Source organism: Nicotiana sylvestris, chromosome 1, assembly GCF_000393655.2.
Source record: "Nicotiana sylvestris chromosome 1, ASM39365v2, whole genome shotgun sequence".
Classification (NCBI taxonomy): domain Eukaryota; kingdom Viridiplantae; phylum Streptophyta; class Magnoliopsida; order Solanales; family Solanaceae; genus Nicotiana; species Nicotiana sylvestris.
The window spans coordinates 172,947,707-172,969,459 of NC_091057.1; the positions used below are offsets into that span (position 1 = coordinate 172,947,707).

The following is a 21,753-nucleotide window of genomic DNA, read 5'->3' on the forward strand; positions in this document are numbered from 1 at the left end:
GTAAAAGTAGGGGACAACCAGCTAGTGATGCTGGGCAAGTTGAAAACTTAAGTAGGATATACTGAAATTTTAGTGGTGGTAATTCATATATTCTTTTTCTAAACATTTGTTATGGAATGATTTTTGCAGAGATGCTCAAAATTATGACTTTCTTTTATTTTTTCTGTAGGTTTTGCCTGATCTCTTTCACATTGTACGAACATGTGAGGATGGTCTAAAAGAATTTATAACATGGAAGCTTGGAACCTTGGTATCTATTGTCCGCCAGGTAATATTTTCGTTTTAATAATATTATCTGTCTTGTACTCTTGTCATTCTTTTGGATTCGTAATTTTCTTCAGATCTTTTAAATGATTTTGTGTTTGTAGCACATCCGCAAGTATCTGCCAGAGTTGCTCTCTCTGATATCAGAAATATGGTCATCCTTCAGCTTGCCTGTTGCTAACAGACCTGTTCACATTGCTCCGGTAAGACCATTAAAATTTCAGTTGGTATTAAAATACCGCGCATACTTTTCGTGTGGGGCATTTTAGAAATAATTTGGTTAATGATCTTACTGGTCATTTTCTTTTCTGATGTTAGATTCTGCATCTTGTGGAGCAACTTTGCTTGGCTCTCAACGATGAATTCAGAAAGTACCTTGCTGATATACTTCCCTGCTGTATTCAAGTTCTTACTGATGCAGAGAGGTTTAGTGACTACACATACGTTATTCCTATTCTCCACACGCTTGAAGTTTTTGGTGGTCAGTCTTCCTTTGTTTTCTCTGCTCCATGTCTTGGTTTGTATCACTTTGATGTTGAGGTATCTTCTGGTCTCATCTTACTTTGCAGGGACATTAGATGAGCATATGCATCTGCTTCTTCCTGCACTTATTCGGTTGTTTAAATTGGATGCTTCAGTAGAAGTAAGACGCGGTGCAATCAAAACTCTCACAAGATTGATACCTCGTGTGCAGGTTGGTGTAAAAGGGAGTCCTTCCAATTTCATTTTTTCCATTTGATGGCATATTTTCGTTACCTCTTTTCTTCTCTTCGTTTCCAATTTGCAGGTCACTGGACACATATCTTCTCTTGTGCATCACTTGAAGCTTGTCTTGGACGGGTCTGATTTTTTTCCCTCACATTAATCACCGAGGATATATGAGACTTATTCTCTCAAGAAATAGATAACAAATGAAATGACAAAGATTTACTGTTCTACATTGTTTTGATGTTGACTCTCTAGTGGGTACACTCTCAGATATCAAATCCTGATCCATCTCTGTCTATGGACTCACTTATGTAAAAAACAACCTTCTATTTTAATTTATTACTTTGGAGTATATATTAGTTGTAACTGATTTTTTACTTTTACTGAAGGTCATCAAGTAATTTTTGGCTCAACTCAGAATTCTGAGTGGCTAATCATTTTATTAGTGTTTCAATTTTAGTCATGCTACAACGTTCTGTCAAAAATATAGTTATCTTTCCTTTTCTGCCAATTCTTACCTTATTATTCATGAGGAATTGCTGGATGATTGTGTTACTGGTTTTTTATATTATTCACTAATTTTATCTTCTTGTTTTTGACCCTATCACTCAAATTGTGTTTTAATTCCGAGGCAGACTGGATTGCAAGTTCTTACCTGATAAAAGCTTTGTACTATGTGATCTCTGTGATACTTTCTTTAAGTTTGTGTTGATAAATTGTGGTGCCCCTTCCATTTACAGGAACAAAGAAGAGCTCAGGAAGGATGCTGTTGATGCACTTTGTTGTCTAGCTCATGCTCTTGGAGAGGACTTCACCATTTTTATTCCTTCTATTCACAAGCTTATGGTTAAACATAGGCTGCAGGTCTGAGTTAGTTTTTTTCCCCTATCATCACTAGCATCCCAACATTATAAAGGTTTATACTGCTGAGGAATTTGTTCTTGATACAATAAGTATTTCATATACAGCACAAGGAATTTGAAGAAATCCGAGGACGACTGGAAAAACGTGAGCCACTGATTTTGGGGAGCACCGCAGCTCAGAGATTAAATCGGCGGTTCCCGGTTGAGGTCATCAGTGATCCTTTGAGTGATGGAGAGAATGACCACTACGAGGTTGGGACGGACATGCATAAGCAGATTAAAAGCCATCAGGTAGTTTGTCTTCTTTGTTTGTGAGGGACTGGAACTTAAGTTTCTTGTACTTACTGGAGGGATGTCATCCTTTCTGACTGCTTTCAGAGTTTGAGCACCCATAACTATAACAGCACCTTCTCCCTCTACCAAACAAAAGAAATGAAATGCCGCTTCCCTTCCCCACAAGAGGGAAAGAGTCCTACTTATTTGCTAGTTATTATATGCTTTGCCATAGTATGTGCCTTTCTGTCTGTACTTTGCTATCCAGGTCTAAATCTAATTCTGAGTGAGCTTAGAATATGCTTTTCTGTCTTGAGATATTTACACTATGGTTGATTTCTTGAATGGAGACAAGGGGTGAAGGAACAATGAAATTTTGATCACTTCCACTTAGGGGTGTACAAGCCAAACCATCAAGTCAAACTGAACCGACGAACCAAGTCAAACCGAAGAAAAAACCCGACTCATGGTTTGGTTTGGTTGATTTGGTGTTGGAAAATAAAAAACCGATCACTCTTGGTTTGGTTTGGTATTAACAAAAAATAAGTCAACCCGAATCTAAACCAAACCAATATTATATATAAATAGATTTTAAAAATTTTATACATCAAAAATAATCATTAAAATCTAATTTGTAAGTATTTTCTAAATTATTTTATAGTTTTCAATATCTTGAGATATTATTTATTTGTGGGCTTGTAAATTCACTATTCACTAAGTAGATTCTATCTACGTAATCCAAATATGAAGCCCAAATTAAACCCAACAAGACAAAAGACAACAAAACCTAAGTTCTCTATGCTTACGCACTAGATTGTATATTCAGTTAATCCTCGGATCATTACGGATGACAGCATTGGATTTTGATTTCTCCTTTCAATACATATTTGGTGCAGTTGGTTGTCATCTCGCTCACATAATTGGTGATTATTTTAATGTTGAGGTTTATCAAGTTTACACTTTACAGTGCTTTGCTTTGTCACATATTTATCATTTTCTATTATGGAAGGTCTTGCAATTATGATTCATAGGAACAATTGGTATTCCTCATAGATTATTTAGAAAAATAGTAATGATGTGGATAATGGTGACCATTTGATCTCTTTTTCAAGCACAATCTATAACTAAAAAGAAAAACCGAAAATAAACCGAAAAACCGAAGAAACCGAGAAAACCGAAACCGAAAAAACCGAGTTTATGTTGGTTTGATTTGATTATGAATTTAGTAAACTGACATAGTTGGATTGATTTTGGTTTAATAAAAAACCAAACCAAACCACCTCATGTACACCCCTACTTCCTCTAGGTAGATAATTCATTAATTACCTTGTGTTGTTTTTGGTACCATTGTAAGGGAAGCAGATATATATTCCCTCTTGTCTGTCCAATTTAGAAAGGGCTGAAAAAGCTGACATGGAGGTTATGAAACTGATGTACTTCCTCTCTTTTCTTTCTTTTTAGCTTGTTGGAAAAAAGTTACTTCCCTATTTTACTTACCAAAGAAGGGAGATATAATCTTTTCTTATATAATAGAAAAATAAAAGGGATTCTGTATGTATCCGGTTAGATGGGGGCTGCCTTCAATCCATTTTTGGAGTCAAATCCCTTGCCCATCATTGCACCTTCCTTTCTTAATGTAGGTAACCTGATGTTAGATATGAAGTTAGTGCCTGTATTTCGAGTTGTAGCAGGAATTGTTGTATTTCTATTTCTTTTACGTCTGCCTTATTTCATTTCATTTATTTATTTGCATTTTTGCTTTTCTTCAAAAGTCCCATGATGTTTAGTCAGGTATTTTGACTCTATTTTACATTTATGTAGGTTAATGATGGCAGATTGCGTACCGCTGGTGAGGCTTCTCAACGAAGCACTAAAGAGGATTGGGCAGAGTGGATGAGGCATTTCAGCATTGAACTTCTGAAAGAATCACCTAGTCCAGCATTGCGAACTTGTGCAAGACTCGCTCAACTGCAGGTAGTGTCCTCTTCAACCTTCTCTCCCTCATTGTTGTTCAAGGAGAACAAAAAGAAACAATAGTTAAAAGAGTTTCAAGCAAAGAGGAAGTGCTAGAAATATACAGGGGTTTCTGGTTGTGTTCCTCTTTTCTAATGTTGAACTTTTGCAGCCTTTTGTTGGGCGAGAGTTGTTTGCTGCAGGTTTTGTTAGCTGCTGGTCACAACTTAATGAGGCTAGTCAAAGGCAGCTAGTACGTAGTCTAGAAATGGCATTTTCTTCTCCAAATATCCCTCCTGAAATTCTTGCTACACTTCTGAACTTGGTTAGTTTTTCATTCTTTTCAAGTGGAGCATGTTCTTTGATTTTGAAACTATTGATTCATTGATGTTCACGTGAAATGACGTTAATACGAATTTTGAGCTCCAAAAAGAGGCATATATATGTTTGTTCATCATCTATGGTTTGGAGAATCCACTTATGTATAAAAGATGTTGACTGTTTCATATTCTTGCACTGGCTTAGTGCAAATATTTATATAATATATTATTTACCCATAAAAAAAAAGAATCTCCAGAAGAATTACCTTAACAAGATATTCCCTCCAGTTTTCCTGTAATAGACATGCCCCTAGGAAAAGCAGAAATGCTCAGAGCTGTACAGCCACCCTTTAAATCATAATGGTAGTAGTATTATCTCGTGTCTTTGAGTTATTGGATGTTGATTTTTTTGGATGGGGGGTTGGGACAATATCATAATTTAACTATAAGATGGGGAAGGGTTGGGGGGCAATGACTAGATAATTATTTCGAATAATCACCAGGATTGTGCTGTAGTTTTACCGAATGCATTGGAAAATTCTGTTTGTTTGTTTTTGCAGTGCTAGTGTTGATGAAGGAGTAGCCTGAGCTCGAAAAAATTCGTGTTTGTGTGAAGAACCCAATATGGGATCGTTTGCCTCTTTTAGGGTCTTATAGGTTAGAAGTATGTTTGATTGGGATCCGAGAGGAAATTTACTTGCAAGTTGGAAAGGTTCATACTTATTTAAGAAAAGAAGTTGGAATAGTTCGTGGGGCAAGAGTGCACTTGGTGCAAAATACACCTATTTTTGACATATCTTAGTTTATGACACTAGTTCCTCCAGGACAAGTACTAAGCTTTTTGTGCATTTTAACTTGTGGAAGGGATGATGGACTATGATAATAAATGATCTTCTAATGAAATGACTGAAGAGTCTAGACTATGGAGTCATGATCATCGTCAAATGATATTGAACTGTTTCTGAAATATTTTCAGAACTGTCATACTTTTAACTTGGGTGACTGGCTAGATTTTCTTTTTGAAATGATTGGGTCAAATATATGAAAGAACTGTGTATTAAGACAGTAATCTGCCATATATAAAGCAGCAATCTATAATTTTTATGTAGTTTGGCTAGTTGTACTTTGCAGGCGGAGTTTATGGAACACGATGAGCGACCCCTTCCTATAGATATCCGTCTGCTTGGTGCTCTTGCGGAGAAGGTGGGTATATTTTCAAATTATGCAGTTGATTGATCTATACCATCTGTTGTTACTAGTAAAAAAGTTGTATCGATAATGAGCTCTTCCTCTCAGTGTCGAGCATTTGCAAAGGCCCTACACTACAAGGAAATGGAATTTGAAGGCGCACTTTCAAATAGGAGGGACGCAAATCCTGTTGCTGTAGTTGAAGCTCTAATCCATATAAATAATCAATTACATCAACATGAGGTCTTGATTTCTTAGTTGCTGGTTGCATCTTATTTATGTTTCGCAGTGACTTTCTGGCGATTAAACTTTGTCATGCTTGGCATCTTCAGGCAGCTGTGGGAATATTAACATATGCTCAGCAGCATTTGGGGGTTCAATTGAAGGAGTCATGGTACTGTTATACTGTTTAGTAGCGCCGTGTTCTTTTTTCCGGTTAATCTTAATTAGTCACTATAGGCTGCATAAGTTTTAAACGTGAAATTGTGGTCTCAAATGTATCTTCCCCTTCTCTGACTTCGTTTCATTTGTCGTTTTCTAAGGTATGAAAAATTGCAACGTTGGGATGATGCTCTTAAAGCATACACTGCTAAGGCGTCACAAGCTTCGAGTCCACATCTTGCTTTGGATGCTACTTTAGGTTTGTATTTGTTAGAATAGTTATGTAAATAGTAGTAAATAACCCTAATCCCATATGTATTAGGAGTAGGACATGTATTTTTTATATATATATATATATATAGGGCTCATTGTATCATTGTTAACATATGAGAATAATATCATATTTTCTCCCGTGCATTCTCACATGGTATTAGAGCAATTGTGAGAGATTTATCGCTGTGCATAAATTCCAGCGATTCCGGGAAGAGAAATCAGTCACCGGAAGCCTTTTTCCGGCGATTTTTTCAAGGTTGTTTGCGTGTGCGTTGTCTCTGTCAGTGTTGTGCAAAATCCAACACTACCACAAGAGTCACCACTGTCCGGCGACCACCAAACCCCAGAAAAATCTCCGGCAGCAGCCTCCCCACGCGCCACCAGAAGCTCACGCGCGTGAGGTCACGCGCCGGCGCGTACAGCATCCTCCGGCCATTTTTTGAAAAAGTTTTTTAAGAACAGTTGGGTCGTCTACCAATTACGACCCCACCCATACTGTTTTCGTTTGATTCTGACCACTTTGAGTTTTTCCGACGACTACACTGATTTTTTCCGGCAGCTACAGTAATTTTCCGGCAAAAACAGTGTCTCCTTCGTCTGTTTCAGCGAGTTTTCAGTTGATACTTTTTGTTATTTGGTGATAATTTTATAAACCTCACTTCAATCCAACGATGTCTTCGGGAATCTATGCTTTTGGGTCTAAAAACCCGGGTTCTGGCAATTTCGGTGTTATGATTACCTCAGAACCTTTAATGGGAAGTCCAAACTACTTAGCTTGGGCTTCGTCTGTCGAGTTGTGGTGTAAAGGTCAAGGTGTTCAAGATCATCTAATCACGAAGTCTAGCGAAGGAGATTAAAAGGCCAAAGTACTTTGGGAGAAGATCGATGCTCAATTATGCAGTATTTGTGGCGATCTATTGATTCCAAGTTGATGCCCTTGTTTCGTCCATTCCAGACATGTTATTTGGTTTGGGAAAAGGCCCGCACTTTATACACTAATGACATATTTCGTTTCTATGATGTGATATCGCGGATGACAAATTTAAAGAAACATGAATTAGATTTGTCTACTTACTTGGGACAAGTATAGGCAGTCATGGAGAAATTTGAGAAGTTGATGCCAGTTTCTGCAAGTGTTGAAAAGCAGCAAGAGTAGCGCCAAAAGATGTTTCTAGTTCTTACTCTTGTTGGGCTTCCTAATGATCTTGACTCAGTATACGATCAGATTTTGGCTAGTCCAACTGTCCCCACAGTTGATGAATTACTCTCTCGATTACTTTGCCTTGCTGCAACACCAAGTCACCTAGTGATCTCATCACAGACACTTAACTCGTCTGTTCTCGCATCCCAGACAGTGGACAATCAGGCATCTCATACTATGGAGAATACACGAGGAGGTCGTTTTGGAAGATCTAGACCCAAGTGCTCTTATTGTCATAAACTTGGGACACACGAGAACGTTTGCTATTCTTTACATGGTCGCCCACCCAAAAATGCTTATGTTGCTCAGACTGAGGCCACAAGTAACCAGGGATTTTCTTTATCTGAAGGGGAATATAATGAGTTCCTTCAGTATTGAGCAAGTAAGCAGGCATCTTCACAAATAGCCTCTGTTGCTCAGACTGATACTTCTATTGTTGGTTTCTTTTGCTTGTATTTCCCACTCTAGTACTCTTGGACCATGGGTCGTGGACTCAGGCGCCTCTGATCATATCTCTGGTAATGTTGACAACATTGTGATTACTGGTGACCAGGATGGTAATACTAAATTGAAACATCTCTTTCAATACTTTCAGACTAAGGATCTAGGCAAACTAAAGTATTTTCTGGGTATTGAGGTCGCTCAGTCTAGCTTAGTTATTGTGATCTCACAACGGAAGTATGCCTTAGATATTCTTGAGGAGACAGGAATGCCAGGTTGTAGACCTGTTGACACTCCGATGGATCTGAATTCTAAACTTCTGCCAGGACAGGGGGAGCCTCTTAGCGATCCTGCAAGATATAGGCGGTTGGTTGGTAAATTAAATTACCTTACATTGACAAGACCTGATATTTCCTTTCCTGTGGGTGTTGCGAGTCAGTTTATGGATTCTCCGTGTGATAGTCATTGGGATGCAGTTGTTTGCATTCTTCGGTATATAAAATCAGCTCCAGGCAAAGGTTTATTGTTTGAGGATCTAGGCCATGAGTAGATCGTTGGATACTCAGATGCTGATTGGGCAGGATCACCTTCTGATAGACGTTCTACGTCTGGATATTGTGTCTTAGTAGGAGGAAATTTGGTGTCTTGGACGACCAAGAAACAGAATGTGGTTGCTCGGTCTGGTGCAGAAGCAGAATATCGAGCAATGACTATGGTGACATGTGAGCTAATTTGGATCAAATAGTTGCTCAAGGAGTTGAAATTTGGTGAGATTAGTCAGATGTGACTTGTGTGTGATAATCAAGCTGCTCTTCGTATTGCGTCAAATCTAGTGTTCTATGAGAGAACTAAACACATTGAGATTGACTGTCACTTTGTCAGAGAAAAGATACTCTTGGGAGATATTGCTACAAAGTTTGTGAAGTTGAATGATCAGCGTGCAGATATTTTCACCAAGTCCCTCACTGGTCCTCGTATTAACTACATATGTAACAAGCTCGGTACATATGATTTATATGCACCAGCTTGAGGGGGAGTGTTAGAATAATTATGTAAATAGTAGTAAATAACCCTAATCCCATATGTATTAGGAGTAGGACATGTATTATATATATATATATATGAGAATAATATCATATTTTCTCCCGTGCATTCTCACAGTATTATTTGATCATAATCTGATCTATGCCTTCTACTTGCCCAATTACAACAACCCAGTAGAATCCCACCAGTGCGGTCTGGGGATAATAAAGTATACGCAGACCTTACCCCTACCCCGGAGGGGTACCCTCGACTCAGAGACAATAGATTTGTAACGAAAGCAGAAACCATAAAAATAATATTAGCAACATGAGAGACAACAAATAAACGGGAAAGCAATAACACAAATACTATGCAAAAGTGTGAAATACAACATAAATCGCTAGCAGTCCTAGACAAAACACTATCAGACTAGCTAGTACAAAGAGGAAAAACGTTCGACTACCCCTTAACCTACAACCCTAATGCTCGACCTTCACACCTTCCCATCAAGAGCATAAACCATAAAAATAATATCAGCAACGTGAGAGACAACAAATAAACGGGAAAGCAATAACACAAATACTATGCAAAAGTGTGAAATACAACATAAAGCCAGCAGTCCTGACAAAACACTATCAGATTAGCTAGTACAAAGAGGAAAAATGTTCGACTACCCTTTTAACCTACAATCCTAATGCTCGACCTTCACACTTTCCTATCAAGAGCCATGTCCTCGGAAATTTGGAGCCGCCCCATGTCCTGCCTGATCACTTCGCCCCAATACTTCTTAGGCTGCCCTCTACCTCTTCTCGTACCTACCAAAGCTAACCGCTCACACATCCTAACCGGGGCATCTAGGCTCCTCCATACGTGCCCGAACCATCTAAGTCGCGCTTCCTGCATCTTGTCGTCCACCGGAGCCATGCCCACCCTCTCCCGAATATCTTCATTCCTAATCTTGTCCAGCCTAGTATGCTGCCTGCACATCCATCTCAACATCCTTATTTCTGCTACTTTCATCTTCTGGATATGTGAATTCTTGACTGCCCAGCACTCAGCCCATACAACATGGCCTGTCTAACCACCGTTCTATAGAACTTACCTTTAAGTTTCAGCGGCACATTCTTATCACATATGACTCCAGACGCTAACCTCCATTTCACCCACCTCACCCCAATATGGTGCGTAACATCCCCGTCGATCTCCCCATCTCCCTAGATAATTGACCCTAGGTACTTGAAACTTTATCTTTTGGGGATGACTTATGAGTCAATCCTCCACGTCCGCTTCCCCCGTCACGTCGCTGAACTTACACTCCAAATATTCCGTCTTAGTCCTACTCAACTTGAAACCTTTAGACTCCAGGGCCTGCCTCCATACCTTCAATCTCCCATTAACGCCGCCCCGCGTCTCATCAATCAGAACTATGTCATTAGCGAACAACATGCACCATGGCACATTCCCTTGAATATGGTGTGTCAGTGCGTCAATCGCCAGGGCAAATAAAAACGGGGTGAGTGTAGATCCTTGGTGTAACCCCATAACCACCGGAATAAGCTCTAAATCACCTCTCACAGTCCTAACCCGAGTCGTAGCTCCATCGTACATATCCTTTATCACCCTAATATAAGCTACCAACACACCTTTCACCTCTAGGCATCTCACCATATGCAATCCCTCTTCTTATATCCTTGTACTGTTCCACCAACCTCCTGATAAGTTGGATAGCTTCCGTTGTAGAACGACCCGGCATGAACCCAAACTGGTTTTCTGATATAGACACCACCCTCCTTACCCTCCCTTCCACCACCCTCTCCCAAACTTTCATGGTATGACTTAGTAACTTGATACCTCTGTAGTTGTTACAATTCTGAATATCACATTTGTTCTTGTATAGTGGGACCATCGTACTCCACCGCCACTCATCTGGCATCCTTTTCGTCCTGAAAATAACATTAAACAGTCCAGTCAGCCACTCCAAGCCTGCACTACCCACATACCTCCAAATTCGTCTGGTCCGGTCGCTTTGCCTCGGCTCATCTTACGTATCGCTCCCACGACCTCTTCAACCGTAATACGCCTACATTACCTAAAGTCTCGGTGACTCTCGGAGTGCTCCAATTCCCCAAGCACGATGTTTCCGCTCCCTCTTCATTCAGAAGTTTATGAACGTACGACTGCCATCTTCGCTTAATTCGGGCCTCTTTCATCAATACTCGACCTTCCTCGTCTTTGATGCATGTCATTTGATCCAGGTCACGAGCCTTCCTCTCTCTCGCTTTGGCCAGCCGAAATAACTTCTTATCCCCACCTTTGCCCCCTAGTTCCTCATACAGCCCACCTTTGTTCGCTCTTCTCTGCTCCTCGTCTGTGCTCTTTACTAACTTAAGGTAAGCCGCTTTCCTTGCTTCCACTTTACCTTGGACCACGTCATTCCACCACCAGTCACCTCAGTGCCCGCCAGAGTAACCCTTCGAGACCCCTAACACCTGTCTCGCCGCCTCCCTTATACAGTCCGCCATCGCCGTCCACATAACGATAACGTCCCCACCACTCTTCTAGGCTCCCATAGCCGTCAGGTGCCCCTCCAACTCCTGCACATTATCCTTAGTCAAAACTCCCCACTTGATCCTAGGTTGACCCCGTACAAACCTCTTTTTCCTTTTTATCAAGATACCGACGTCCATCACCGGGAGCCTGTGTTGTGTCGCGAGGTTCTCACTCAGAATCACCTTACAATCCTTGCACAACCCCCTATCACACCTCTTGATGAGGAGATAGTCAATCTGAGTCTTAGCCATCATAGTCTGGAAAGTAACGAAATGCTCCTCCCTCTTCGGAAAAATACAGTTCACGGTCACCACCTCAAAAGCTCTAGCGAAATCCAACAGTGAAGTACCACCTCCGTTCCTAGCCCCAAAGTCGAAACCACCGTGCACCTCGCCATAGCCACCAACAGACGACCCTCCCTATATGATCATTGAAATTCCCTCCTATAAATATACCCCGCACCACCTCATCCAGCGCCTCCTAGAAGCGCCGTTTAACCTCCTCATTCAAGGCCGCTTGCGGTGCGTAAGCGCTAATGACATTCAAAGAGCTCCCTTCAACTACTAACTTAATCGCCATCAATCTGTCATTCACCCGCCTAACCTCTACCACTGACTCTCTAAGCTCCCTATCCACCAAAATACCCACTCCATTCTTGCCCTTCACGCTTCCGGAGTACCACAATTTATACTCGTCTGCATTCCTCGCCTTCGATCTTACCCGCCTAGTCTCCTGCACACACGCTATATTGACCTCCCTCTTCTGGAGAATCTTCGCCAGCTCTATAGACTTACGCGTCGACGTCCTTATATTCCACGATCCAATTCTCAACCTACAGGAGCCCTTTTCCCCTTACCCCCTTTGTACCTTGTCCCACCCCCTGACCCTTGCCCTACCTCCCTCGCCACCGCCCGCCCGCCCTCCTCGAGGACATGACCCTACTCTGCTATTACAAACCACAGCCGCTATACCTATGGAAGTCTAGGGAAAAAAATGCCAATACGGAACAAGGGAACACACAAACAAGAGACTCGAAGGGAACAAATAGTAACCACATGCCCACTTACTAGACTGACTAGACTAGTACGATTTACTACTTCAACAAATTAATTAACACAGGAGACAGAGAAACAGGAGGCGGAACGTACCAATTTCCGCGAATAGAACCGGGACTTTTGACTTGGTATACTCCCGATGCTGTGGAACCCGACGTATAGCGGCTGCTCTGCTGCTTTTGCGCGTGCACCTCCCTACCGTCACCGAACAACCACAAAAATGATACATGCAACACACACACACACCCCGAAACCAAGAAAAATATAGGAGGACCGGACTGTCACCGTCACCAGCGGCAGAGAAATGCGGATATGGTGATGACCTACTTGAAGTCGCCGGCCCAGTCGGGTGTCGCCGGAGGATAGCGACGGCGCCAAGAAACGGAGGCAGAGAAAGGTATAAAGAAGAATGGTATAAAGAAGAAGGAGCACCGGAACAGGGGGTTGGGAGTTGGGACTACAACCAGAACTACAAAGAAGAAGGAGCAGTGCCAGCGGTGGGTCGGTCGCCTGAAAAAATCTGCCGCTAGGGTTAAGAAAGGGGAGAAGAGAAAAGGGGGGAGAAAGAAAAACTGGCTTTGAGAGAGAATAGGGGGAGAGGAGAGAGAAGGAGGAGGGGGTGGTGCTTACCTGGCCTGCTCGTCACGCCAGTGCCGGCGCTGGAGGGATTCGCTGGGGGAGGAAGTGACTAGCTCAATAATTTTTCAGTTATAAAAAAAAACTAATATTACTGTTTATTTCTGTTGACCCTAATCTCTGTTTATCTTCGAATATTCAGGTACTATAATTGTTTTAAAAGTAAATCCTACAAGTCTGCGCAGGACATCTATGAGCCAGTCGTTCTGTAGTATGAAAATCAAATGTTCTACTTGCCCAATTATTGAACTTATTTGATCCAAGTGGTAAATCGTGCTAGATCTGAGTTTTCTTTCAAAGAATATTGATCTTTACTTTTATGATTCCTCAACTGAAAAAAGGTAAATTCCCAAGGTAAATGATTAACCCCCTCTAACTACCTGATGTAATACTTACATGGTTCTAGGGGATAATCTCTTTCATGCTTTCAGGGGAGGCTGTTTTGTCACTTGTTCTTAAATTGCTTGGTGGCTTAAATAAATGCTAGTGTAGGCCCTTGGAATTTAGTTACGTTGTAACATCAAGTTCGTGTTATGCTTCTGGTTATTGTTGGAATAGTGAATATTATTTGTTACTGTATTATGTGCTATTAATTTACTTGATGATGATCTGTATCTTTTCTGTGTTTCCTTAAGGGCGTATGCGATGCCTTGCTGCTCTAGCTCGGTGGGAGGAGCTTAACAATCTTTGTAAGGAATACTGGACGCCAGCTGAGCCAGCAGCTCGACTGGAAATGGCACCAATGGTTTGTCAACTTATATGTAATTACTAAGAGTTTATATAGTTTCGATAATCAGTAGTGAATGCATGTTTGGATTGGTTTAGGCTGCTAATGCTGCCTGGAACATGGGTGAGTGGGATCAGATGGCAGAGTATGTTTCTCGGCTTGATGATGGTGATGAAACCAAACTCCGGGTCTTGGGAAATACTGCTGCCAGTGGTGATGGAAGTAGTAATGGCACCTTTTTCAGGGCCGTTCTTCTAGTTCGGCGAGGGAAGGTAGTCTTTCATTTTCTCGCTCATTGATTTGCTTTGTGTTGTGACGTGCTCTGCTCTGGTGTGAGTAATGTTTGTACTTGCCTTCATTCTTCCATCAGTACGATGAAGCACGTGAATATGTTGAAAGAGCAAGGAAATGTTTGGCGACCGAGCTCGCTGCACTGGTATCTTTCTTCATCTCCTCGTATCCTCACTTTATAGTCATTTGGTGACGATTTTACTGCAAAAGTCTTGACAGTTCTCAGTTGATTTGTTTAGGTTCTTGAGAGCTATGAGCGTGCTTACAGCAACATGGTCCGTGTTCAGCAGCTTTCTGAATTAGAAGAGGTGATATATATTGTTTTTACTGTTTAGTCTCTTTAATTAAGTTATTCCTAAATACTATGCTTTTAATGATCTAATGATTTGTTTTCTTCTTTCTAATTAGGTGATTGAATACTGTACTCTTCCTATGGGAAACCCTGTTGCTGAAGGAAGAAGAGCTCTTGTTCGCAATATGTGGAATGAGCGCATAAAGGGTACAAAAAGAAATGTTGAGGTAATATCAAATTTCTGACAATGGGTGAGAATTATTTTGGATGTATATTCATGGTCTTTTACATTTTCAATCTGAGCAGTGCTTATGTGAGCTTTCATTATTCTCAAATTCATGGCATCTTACAGAAGTTCTTCCTCTGTTATCTGCAACATATTCTTATTTTTGCAGTTTTGGCAAGCACTTTTAGCTGTGAGGGCACTTGTATTGCCTCCTACAGAAGACATTGAAACATGGATCAAGTTTGCATCACTTTGCCGGAAGAATGGCAGAATTAGCCAAGCTAGATCTACATTGGTTAAACTTTTACAGGTTAGTAATTTATCCCTATGGGTTGTGGACGGAAGTGTGCTTTATTTTGTGGCTTATCTTTCTTGTTATTGCTCTATTTGTGCTTTGACTTTCTATGATTCTTTTTTGTCCTGCAGTTCGATCCAGAATCAACTCCTGCAACTGTGCGGTATCATGGTCCCCCTCAGGTGATGCTAGCATACTTAAAGTACCAATGGTCACTTGGCGAGGATCATAAGCGAAAGGAAGCCTTTGCTAGGTTGCAGGTATTGCATTTCAAAGATAAAATTACAATCACATACCTGTCACAAGACATAAATATCATGATCTTTCTTCGTGGTCTGTCTCATGTATTTAAATATGATGTCGAAGGACCTTGCCATGGACCTCTCAAGAACAGCAGCTCTTCAACCAGTAATGCAGAATGGATTAGTTGCTTCTTCTGGTGTGCCACTTGTTGCTCGTGTATATCTCAGACTCGGCACTTGGAAGTGGGCACTTTCTCCTGGTTTGGATGATGATTCTATACAAGGTAAAGCGTGGAGACACTCCACTCCCCTTCTCAAAAAGAAAAGATAATAAGGCTTTCTTCTTGGTGGTGTGACATCTTAATGATATCATATCTAACTTTTGTTTGTTTGGATAATATTGTCTTTGACAGAAATTCTTAGTGCATTTAGAAATGCTACTCACTGTGCAACGAAGTGGGGAAAGGCATGGCATACCTGGGCACTTTTCAATACCGCAGTGATGTCTCATTACACTCTGAGAGGTTTTGCGAATATTGCTTCACAGTTTGTTGTTGCTGCCGTAACTGGTTATTTTCACTCTATAGCATGCGGAGCACATGCTAAGGGTGTTGATGATAGTTTACAGGTAATTTGTGTATCTACAGCTAATTTAATTCAGTTGTTCTTAGAAGACTACCTTGTGTGATGTTGAGGCATCGTTGGTCTGTCCTTGCTGCTAAATGTCCTTTTTTTAGCTTAGTGTTTGCTTAGCATTTTGTATCCTTGCAGTGACATGGTGTCCTTTTCTTACTGGCTTCTTGCTATATTTTAAGCTCATGCATCTTTTGGACAAGTTCAGCTGGATCAACGTGTTGTATTGAATTTAATTTTCAGCCCTGAATCATAGTTGCCTTGTTTGTTATCCAGCAAGCCTTCCTATTAGATTCACTAATGTTCACCATTGACTTTTCTGTTACATTATAGTTTTACTTTTCTAATGGTCGTGTTTCTGAGTTTCAGGATATTCTTCGTCTTCTTACTTTGTGGTTCAACCATGGAGCTACTTCGGAGGTCCAAATGGCATTGCAGAAAGGATTCACACATGTTAACATCAACACATGGTTGGTTGTGTTACCTCAGATTATTGCACGGATACATTCAAATAACCATGCTGTCAGAGAACTGATACAATCCTTGCTAGTGCGAATTGGACAGAGTCATCCACAGGTATTTGCTAGATATTTTCCACATAGCAAAATTTTTGATTTTGCTATCTTATCATCACTATTTTCCCCGTGAAATATATATGCTTTTAATCCCCACCCCCTACTTTATCCCTCTTAATTTCTCCTTTAACGCGTAATTGTGAATGGCTTGTGTACTAACTACTATTCTTGGGTCAATTTATTTGATATTTGACCTTGTTATAAGCTATTGGAACATAGACTAACTATTCTTTAACGGGAAGACCCCCCATGAAGGATCCATGGCTTAGCGAGCTACCATGGTTATTTATGCAGCTTTATAAGAGTAATAAAGATAGATTATAAATGGAAATGATCTAAACAGTGGGACAGCATTCTCTTCACAGAAGAGCTGTACGAGCAATAACCTAGTTCCTATAAAAATCTGTCTATGCAAATCAGCAATTGTACTTAGGCAACACTATAATAACAAGTGCGGTCTTACTAAATTGTAGAAGTGCTGGACATGCACATGCACATGCAAATGAATGAACGTTGAGAATACGTAGTATATCAGAATTAAACTTAATAATGTGAAAGCCTTGAGAGGGTAACAATACCATTGCACTCAAGTTAGGAGCAAAGTATCATGGCATGTGCTTATAAGTTATTTTAGTGGTCAGACACAAAGGACTTTATTTCTTTGTTCTGAGCAAGTCAGACTATTGCATCTCTCTAACCTCTTGTGGTTGCCTTTATATAGTTCTTCTTAATTGTCCAATTTTTAATATATGTGCACCTTTTCTGCAGGCTCTTATGTATCCGCTTCTTGTGGCATGTAAGTCAATTAGCAATTTGCGCAGAGCTGCGGCTCAAGAAGTGGTTGATAAAGTTAGACAGCACAGCGGCGTGCTCGTTGATCAGGTGATCTAGAACTGGTTTACTGTGATAGTTTGATGGTTTCTGTATGTATTGTTCTGACTTTTGGCATGATTTTGAAGGCCCAACTTGTCTCAAAGGAGCTTATCAGGGTTGCGATACTGTGGCATGAAATGTGGCATGAGGCACTGGAGGAGGCCAGCCGTTTATATTTTGGCGAACACAACATTGAGGGCATGCTGAAGGTGTTAGAGCCTCTGCATGAAATGCTTGAGGAAGGAGCAATGAGGAACAATACCACTATAAAGGAGAAAGCATTCATCCAGGTGATTGCTCCTAATTAAAATGTGCTTATGTTCTCTCTATTGTGACAGACATACTTTAACAATGTTAGTAGATTCTCCCTTCCTTTCCATTTGCTTTTCCCTGTGCTTGGGTGAATCTGCCGAAGCAATGATATTGGTTTGGCTAAGCTTGAGCCAGTTGCGGCTAGATTCTGTGTATGGTGTTTCCTTACTATTAGTTGTGTGTTGATTCCTGGACTTCATTAACTCACTGAGAACACTCGTTATTTAACGATGGATTGAACTAATGGATAGAAACATATGTTTTCAGGCATACCGTCTTGAGTTGTTGGAGGCCTATGAATGTTGTATGAAGTATCGGAGAACTGGTAAAGATGCTGAATTAACACAGGTACAGTTTTGACATTGGCATCTCTCTTGTTCTTTGCCTTTTAATTTATTTATTTGTATTTCTTTTTAACTTTGTTATTTTGTATTTTCTATGTGATGAATGCTAGTGCAAGTATCCAAAAAGTTTTTTGAAATAACTTTTGTCTTAATAATTTGGATGATGCATTTTGCAATTTTAGGACAGGAAACTAATTATGATCCTTTTTGTTATGAGAGGTCCTTTCTGTTAGCAATAAATTGGCTACAGAGACATGCTCTTACTTCTCCTAGAATTCCTGAAGCTTAAGTTACAAACATACAAATACGGCTTGAAATGGAAAGTTTTGAAACTAGAAGGAAGATGTAGAAGAGTAGACGCCCGAAAGGAACCCACCATCTACTCCTCCACAAACACACTCAAGGGAGAAAAAACTTCTTGAGTACATGCCTGGTTGGAAGTTTTGTCCTATGGGGTGGTGGATCATATTAAGTTGTCCTCAAATAGGCAGCATGAGCGTGGAGAATATCGGGCTTCAATGTCCTGCAGCTAGGAGACTTCACATTTCTTATCTGATTTGCTAACGACGATGAAGCCCCGAGCCGTGAGTATTGACGCTCCTTTTTGACTCATTCAATTATTCCAACTTCAAAAACTAAAACCTTCTTGACTACATGCCCAATTGAAATTTTTGTCTCATGGGGTGGATCATGTTAAGTTGTCCTCAAATAGGCAGCATAAGCCTGAAGAATATTGGGCCTTGATGTCCTGCAGCGAGGAGACTTCAAATTTCTCCTCTGATTTGCTAACAATGAAGATGCCATGAGAGTATTGATGAAGACTAGAGATGGATACGGGAGAGTAATTTCTGAAGTCCGAATGATTGAATGAGTCAATACGGTGCATTGATTAAAGATCAACAGAAGAACTAGTGCCCATCACAATCACCAGAGTCTAGCACAGCACACTTGTGCTCTTTAAATTTCTTAAAGAGGGTGGGAGATATGTGGGAGACTCGTGGATGTTCAATATGGTGTTTAGATTTCTTCACGATGGTGGGAGGCACGCATTTCATGGATGTTCAATGTAACAGATATGACTAGGGTCAGAATTTGTGAAAAGGTGGGGGTGGGGATTGAGAACTAGGGTAGAGACTTTGGTTATATTTGAGGTCTAGGGGAGGGAGAGGTGAAAAGAAGGATGATAGGGGTGGGAGACAGGAAAGGAAAAAAGGTAAGCAAGGAGAATCTTTTACTTCTGCGGAAATGGAGTTTAGGTTGAAGACAAATAGTAGAATTGTGGGGTCGTCTAGATTTCTTTTGATAATCGTGGTGTCCGAGCCAACTTGCGCGCACCTCGACTAATTCCACGGCATACCTGCTACCTCCCGCTAACAAAAGGTATCGGGTAACTCTGACCACCAAGGCTTGGACAGATGAGAAGAAATCACCTAGTGTTTTTGCCTTCGCTAGAATTTGAACCTGAGACCTCATGGTTCTCCCAGTGTTATTAAAAGCGCTTGCTTCTCACTTTAAGCGAGGAAGCGAGGCGAGGCGAGGCGCGACGCAGGGTTAGCGCTTTTCTGCTAAAAAGGCGACTCACATTCAAAAAGCGTGCGCTTTTCTAGCTTAAGCGAGAAGCGAGCAGGTAGAAAAACCGTGCTTAAGCGAGTAGAAGGCATCAACTAGGGTTTTTTTTAAAAATTTTTGGCAAATAAACCATCTGTGAACAAACAAACATACGCGACTTCTTCTCTAGCGAACTCCAGCGACGACCACTGCTGCTCCAACGACTTCTCCAGATCTCGATAAGTTTCTTCAACTTCTTCTTCTTCTTTTGTTCTTCTGATGATGATGATGATGATGATGGATTTCTTTCAATTTTTTTCACTTTTTAAGCGCTCATTTTGTGCCCTAAATGCCTTCTTCTTCTTCTTCTTCTGTTATTAAAAGTGCTCTGTTTTATGCTGCTGTATGCTCCGTTTTTTGTTTTCTGCAATTTATCAGTGAATTAATTGTTTTTTTTTGGTTGTTGATTGTAGTAAATTTAATTTGATTATTCAATGGCATCAAGCCATTTGCTTAATATGTTATTTTTAATGAGTCCTTAGCCATTTATCTATGCCTATTTTTTTTTTATTTATGTGTTAAATTGCGATTCACATGAAAAAAGCGCGCGCTTCGCTTCTCGCTTCTGTGAAGCGAGGCCTCGTCGCTTTTTTGCGCTTAACACTTTCCCAAACACTGGGTTCTCCCTTACTTCATTGACCACTAGGCCACACCTTGGGTCCGGATCGTCTAGAATTTTGAAATGGTGAGAACAGAAGGATCAAGAAAGAGGGAGAATAGACATTCGTTCCCTTGGATTAGTGAATTGGCCTTGAGAAGTAATCTAAGTAGTTCACTATTTAGACTAGTCCTGATCCAATTAGAAAACTAAAAACCCGTAGGTCCAGATGTAAAGATCCAACCTTTTCTCGAGTTGAAGAGGTCTGTTGTAATGATGTCGGTATTCGCTATTGAGATGCCGAAATAAGCTCGATAGTGTTAGATCAAAGTATCGAACAACAATCCACTAGGGGAGTAGGGTGGAATATCGAGAGTCGACACACTTGGAGGGCTTTAAAGGGCTTTTCTCAAAAGAAAAAGGATTTCACATCATGAAACACACTCGTCAGCTATAATTTGAACATTTATGTGTATAGGGTTCCCAGTAAACTAACAACAACCACCTAAGTAGCGTGGACTCTTCGATTTTGGTGCCGTCCCCGTCCCCGTCCCGATACGAGACGGGGACGGGAGCGGGAGCCGGATACGTTCCGGATACGTTCAACTGACTTCAGACACTTTGACCGGAGTCCATCGACAAATTTGGGAGAAAAATTGCGATTTTGATTTCTCAAAATAAAAAATAAACAGATTTAAGTTATGAAAAATGGCATACCTTCAATATTGTAGTATTTTTGCCTCATATTTTTGGAGAATGAAAGATTGAATTCTACAATATTCATGTAAGTTTTTCACAGAATATCTCTCAAAATTTACAATATTTTTATAGCTCTTTTTCTTATTATTTTGAATTTTCTTAGCCGAATCCCCGCATCCGTATCCATATCAGGATCCGCACCGCCGAATCTTAAAATTTAGATTTTGCCGAATCCGATGCTCGGATCCGTCCCCGTATCGGATACTCGCACCCGAGTCCGAGCAACTTAGACAACAACTTACCTAGTGTATTCCCACAAGTGGAGTATGAGGAGAGTAGTGTGTACGCAGTGAAGGTAGAGAGGCAAGAAAAATATCCGGTTTAACGCGAGATAGCAGAGCAGAGTTGGCACAATATGTAACCCCTAGGTTATCAGTGTCGATGAAGAGGATCATTCAATACTGCTACCGGCACTCGTTAGTTCGGATTGAGTAGCGTGAAGGAGATAATAGAAGGACCCATAGAAAGTAGTTCCGTCTTTTCAGGTCCTCCAGACTTGAGACGTTGAACCTCTTAATATTTGCAAGAAATTACAATGGGGACCACGACTTCCACCTCTTTGGAGTCACGAAGACCGACAATAGCGTGAAACTTAGAGGTCTATTGAAAAAGGCTCCCCCGCGTCTGATATCAACGATGTTAGGAAAATGAGGCCCATTTTGGGGAAGGCTTGTCCTTTCTCCAGTTCAGTTTGTAAATTAGCATCAACTTCTCTAGGAGGCACTCCTACTTTATTTATTTTTCGCAGTTTGACTTGGCGAGACATGAATATATAAATTTCTAGATGCACTTCTTGTTTGTGGATCACTACTCACCTAAGAATAGTAAAAAAAAAAAGTTAACATGAGA

The 21,753-nt window shown here is 40.7% G+C and overlaps 1 protein-coding gene across 3 annotated transcripts in view; it reads left to right on the forward strand.

Moving 5' to 3' along the window:
* The window catches only part of LOC104242814 (serine/threonine-protein kinase TOR), a 42,400-nt gene that overhangs the window by 14,542 nt on the left and 6,105 nt on the right, over window positions 1–21,753 (forward strand). For all 3 annotated transcript variants that reach the window (XM_009797904.2, XM_009797905.2, XM_009797901.2), the window contains 26 exons: window positions 170–268; window positions 369–467; window positions 583–745; window positions 834–958; window positions 1,052–1,104; window positions 1,713–1,836; window positions 1,941–2,126; window positions 3,930–4,082; window positions 4,234–4,386; window positions 5,513–5,584; window positions 5,678–5,812; window positions 5,902–5,963; window positions 6,112–6,209; window positions 13,765–13,874; window positions 13,955–14,128; window positions 14,227–14,292; window positions 14,387–14,455; window positions 14,556–14,666; window positions 14,835–14,975; window positions 15,092–15,220; window positions 15,327–15,486; window positions 15,616–15,830; window positions 16,205–16,411; window positions 17,179–17,292; window positions 17,370–17,573; window positions 17,863–17,943. In XM_009797904.2, coding sequence (XP_009796206.1) covers window positions 170–268; window positions 369–467; window positions 583–745; window positions 834–958; window positions 1,052–1,104; window positions 1,713–1,836; window positions 1,941–2,126; window positions 3,930–4,082; window positions 4,234–4,386; window positions 5,513–5,584; window positions 5,678–5,812; window positions 5,902–5,963; window positions 6,112–6,209; window positions 13,765–13,874; window positions 13,955–14,128; window positions 14,227–14,292; window positions 14,387–14,455; window positions 14,556–14,666; window positions 14,835–14,975; window positions 15,092–15,220; window positions 15,327–15,486; window positions 15,616–15,830; window positions 16,205–16,411; window positions 17,179–17,292; window positions 17,370–17,573; window positions 17,863–17,943 — 3,303 coding nt within the window. The remainder of the gene's footprint in view (window positions 1–169; window positions 269–368; window positions 468–582; window positions 746–833; window positions 959–1,051; window positions 1,105–1,712; window positions 1,837–1,940; window positions 2,127–3,929; window positions 4,083–4,233; window positions 4,387–5,512; window positions 5,585–5,677; window positions 5,813–5,901; window positions 5,964–6,111; window positions 6,210–13,764; window positions 13,875–13,954; window positions 14,129–14,226; window positions 14,293–14,386; window positions 14,456–14,555; window positions 14,667–14,834; window positions 14,976–15,091; window positions 15,221–15,326; window positions 15,487–15,615; window positions 15,831–16,204; window positions 16,412–17,178; window positions 17,293–17,369; window positions 17,574–17,862; window positions 17,944–21,753) is intronic.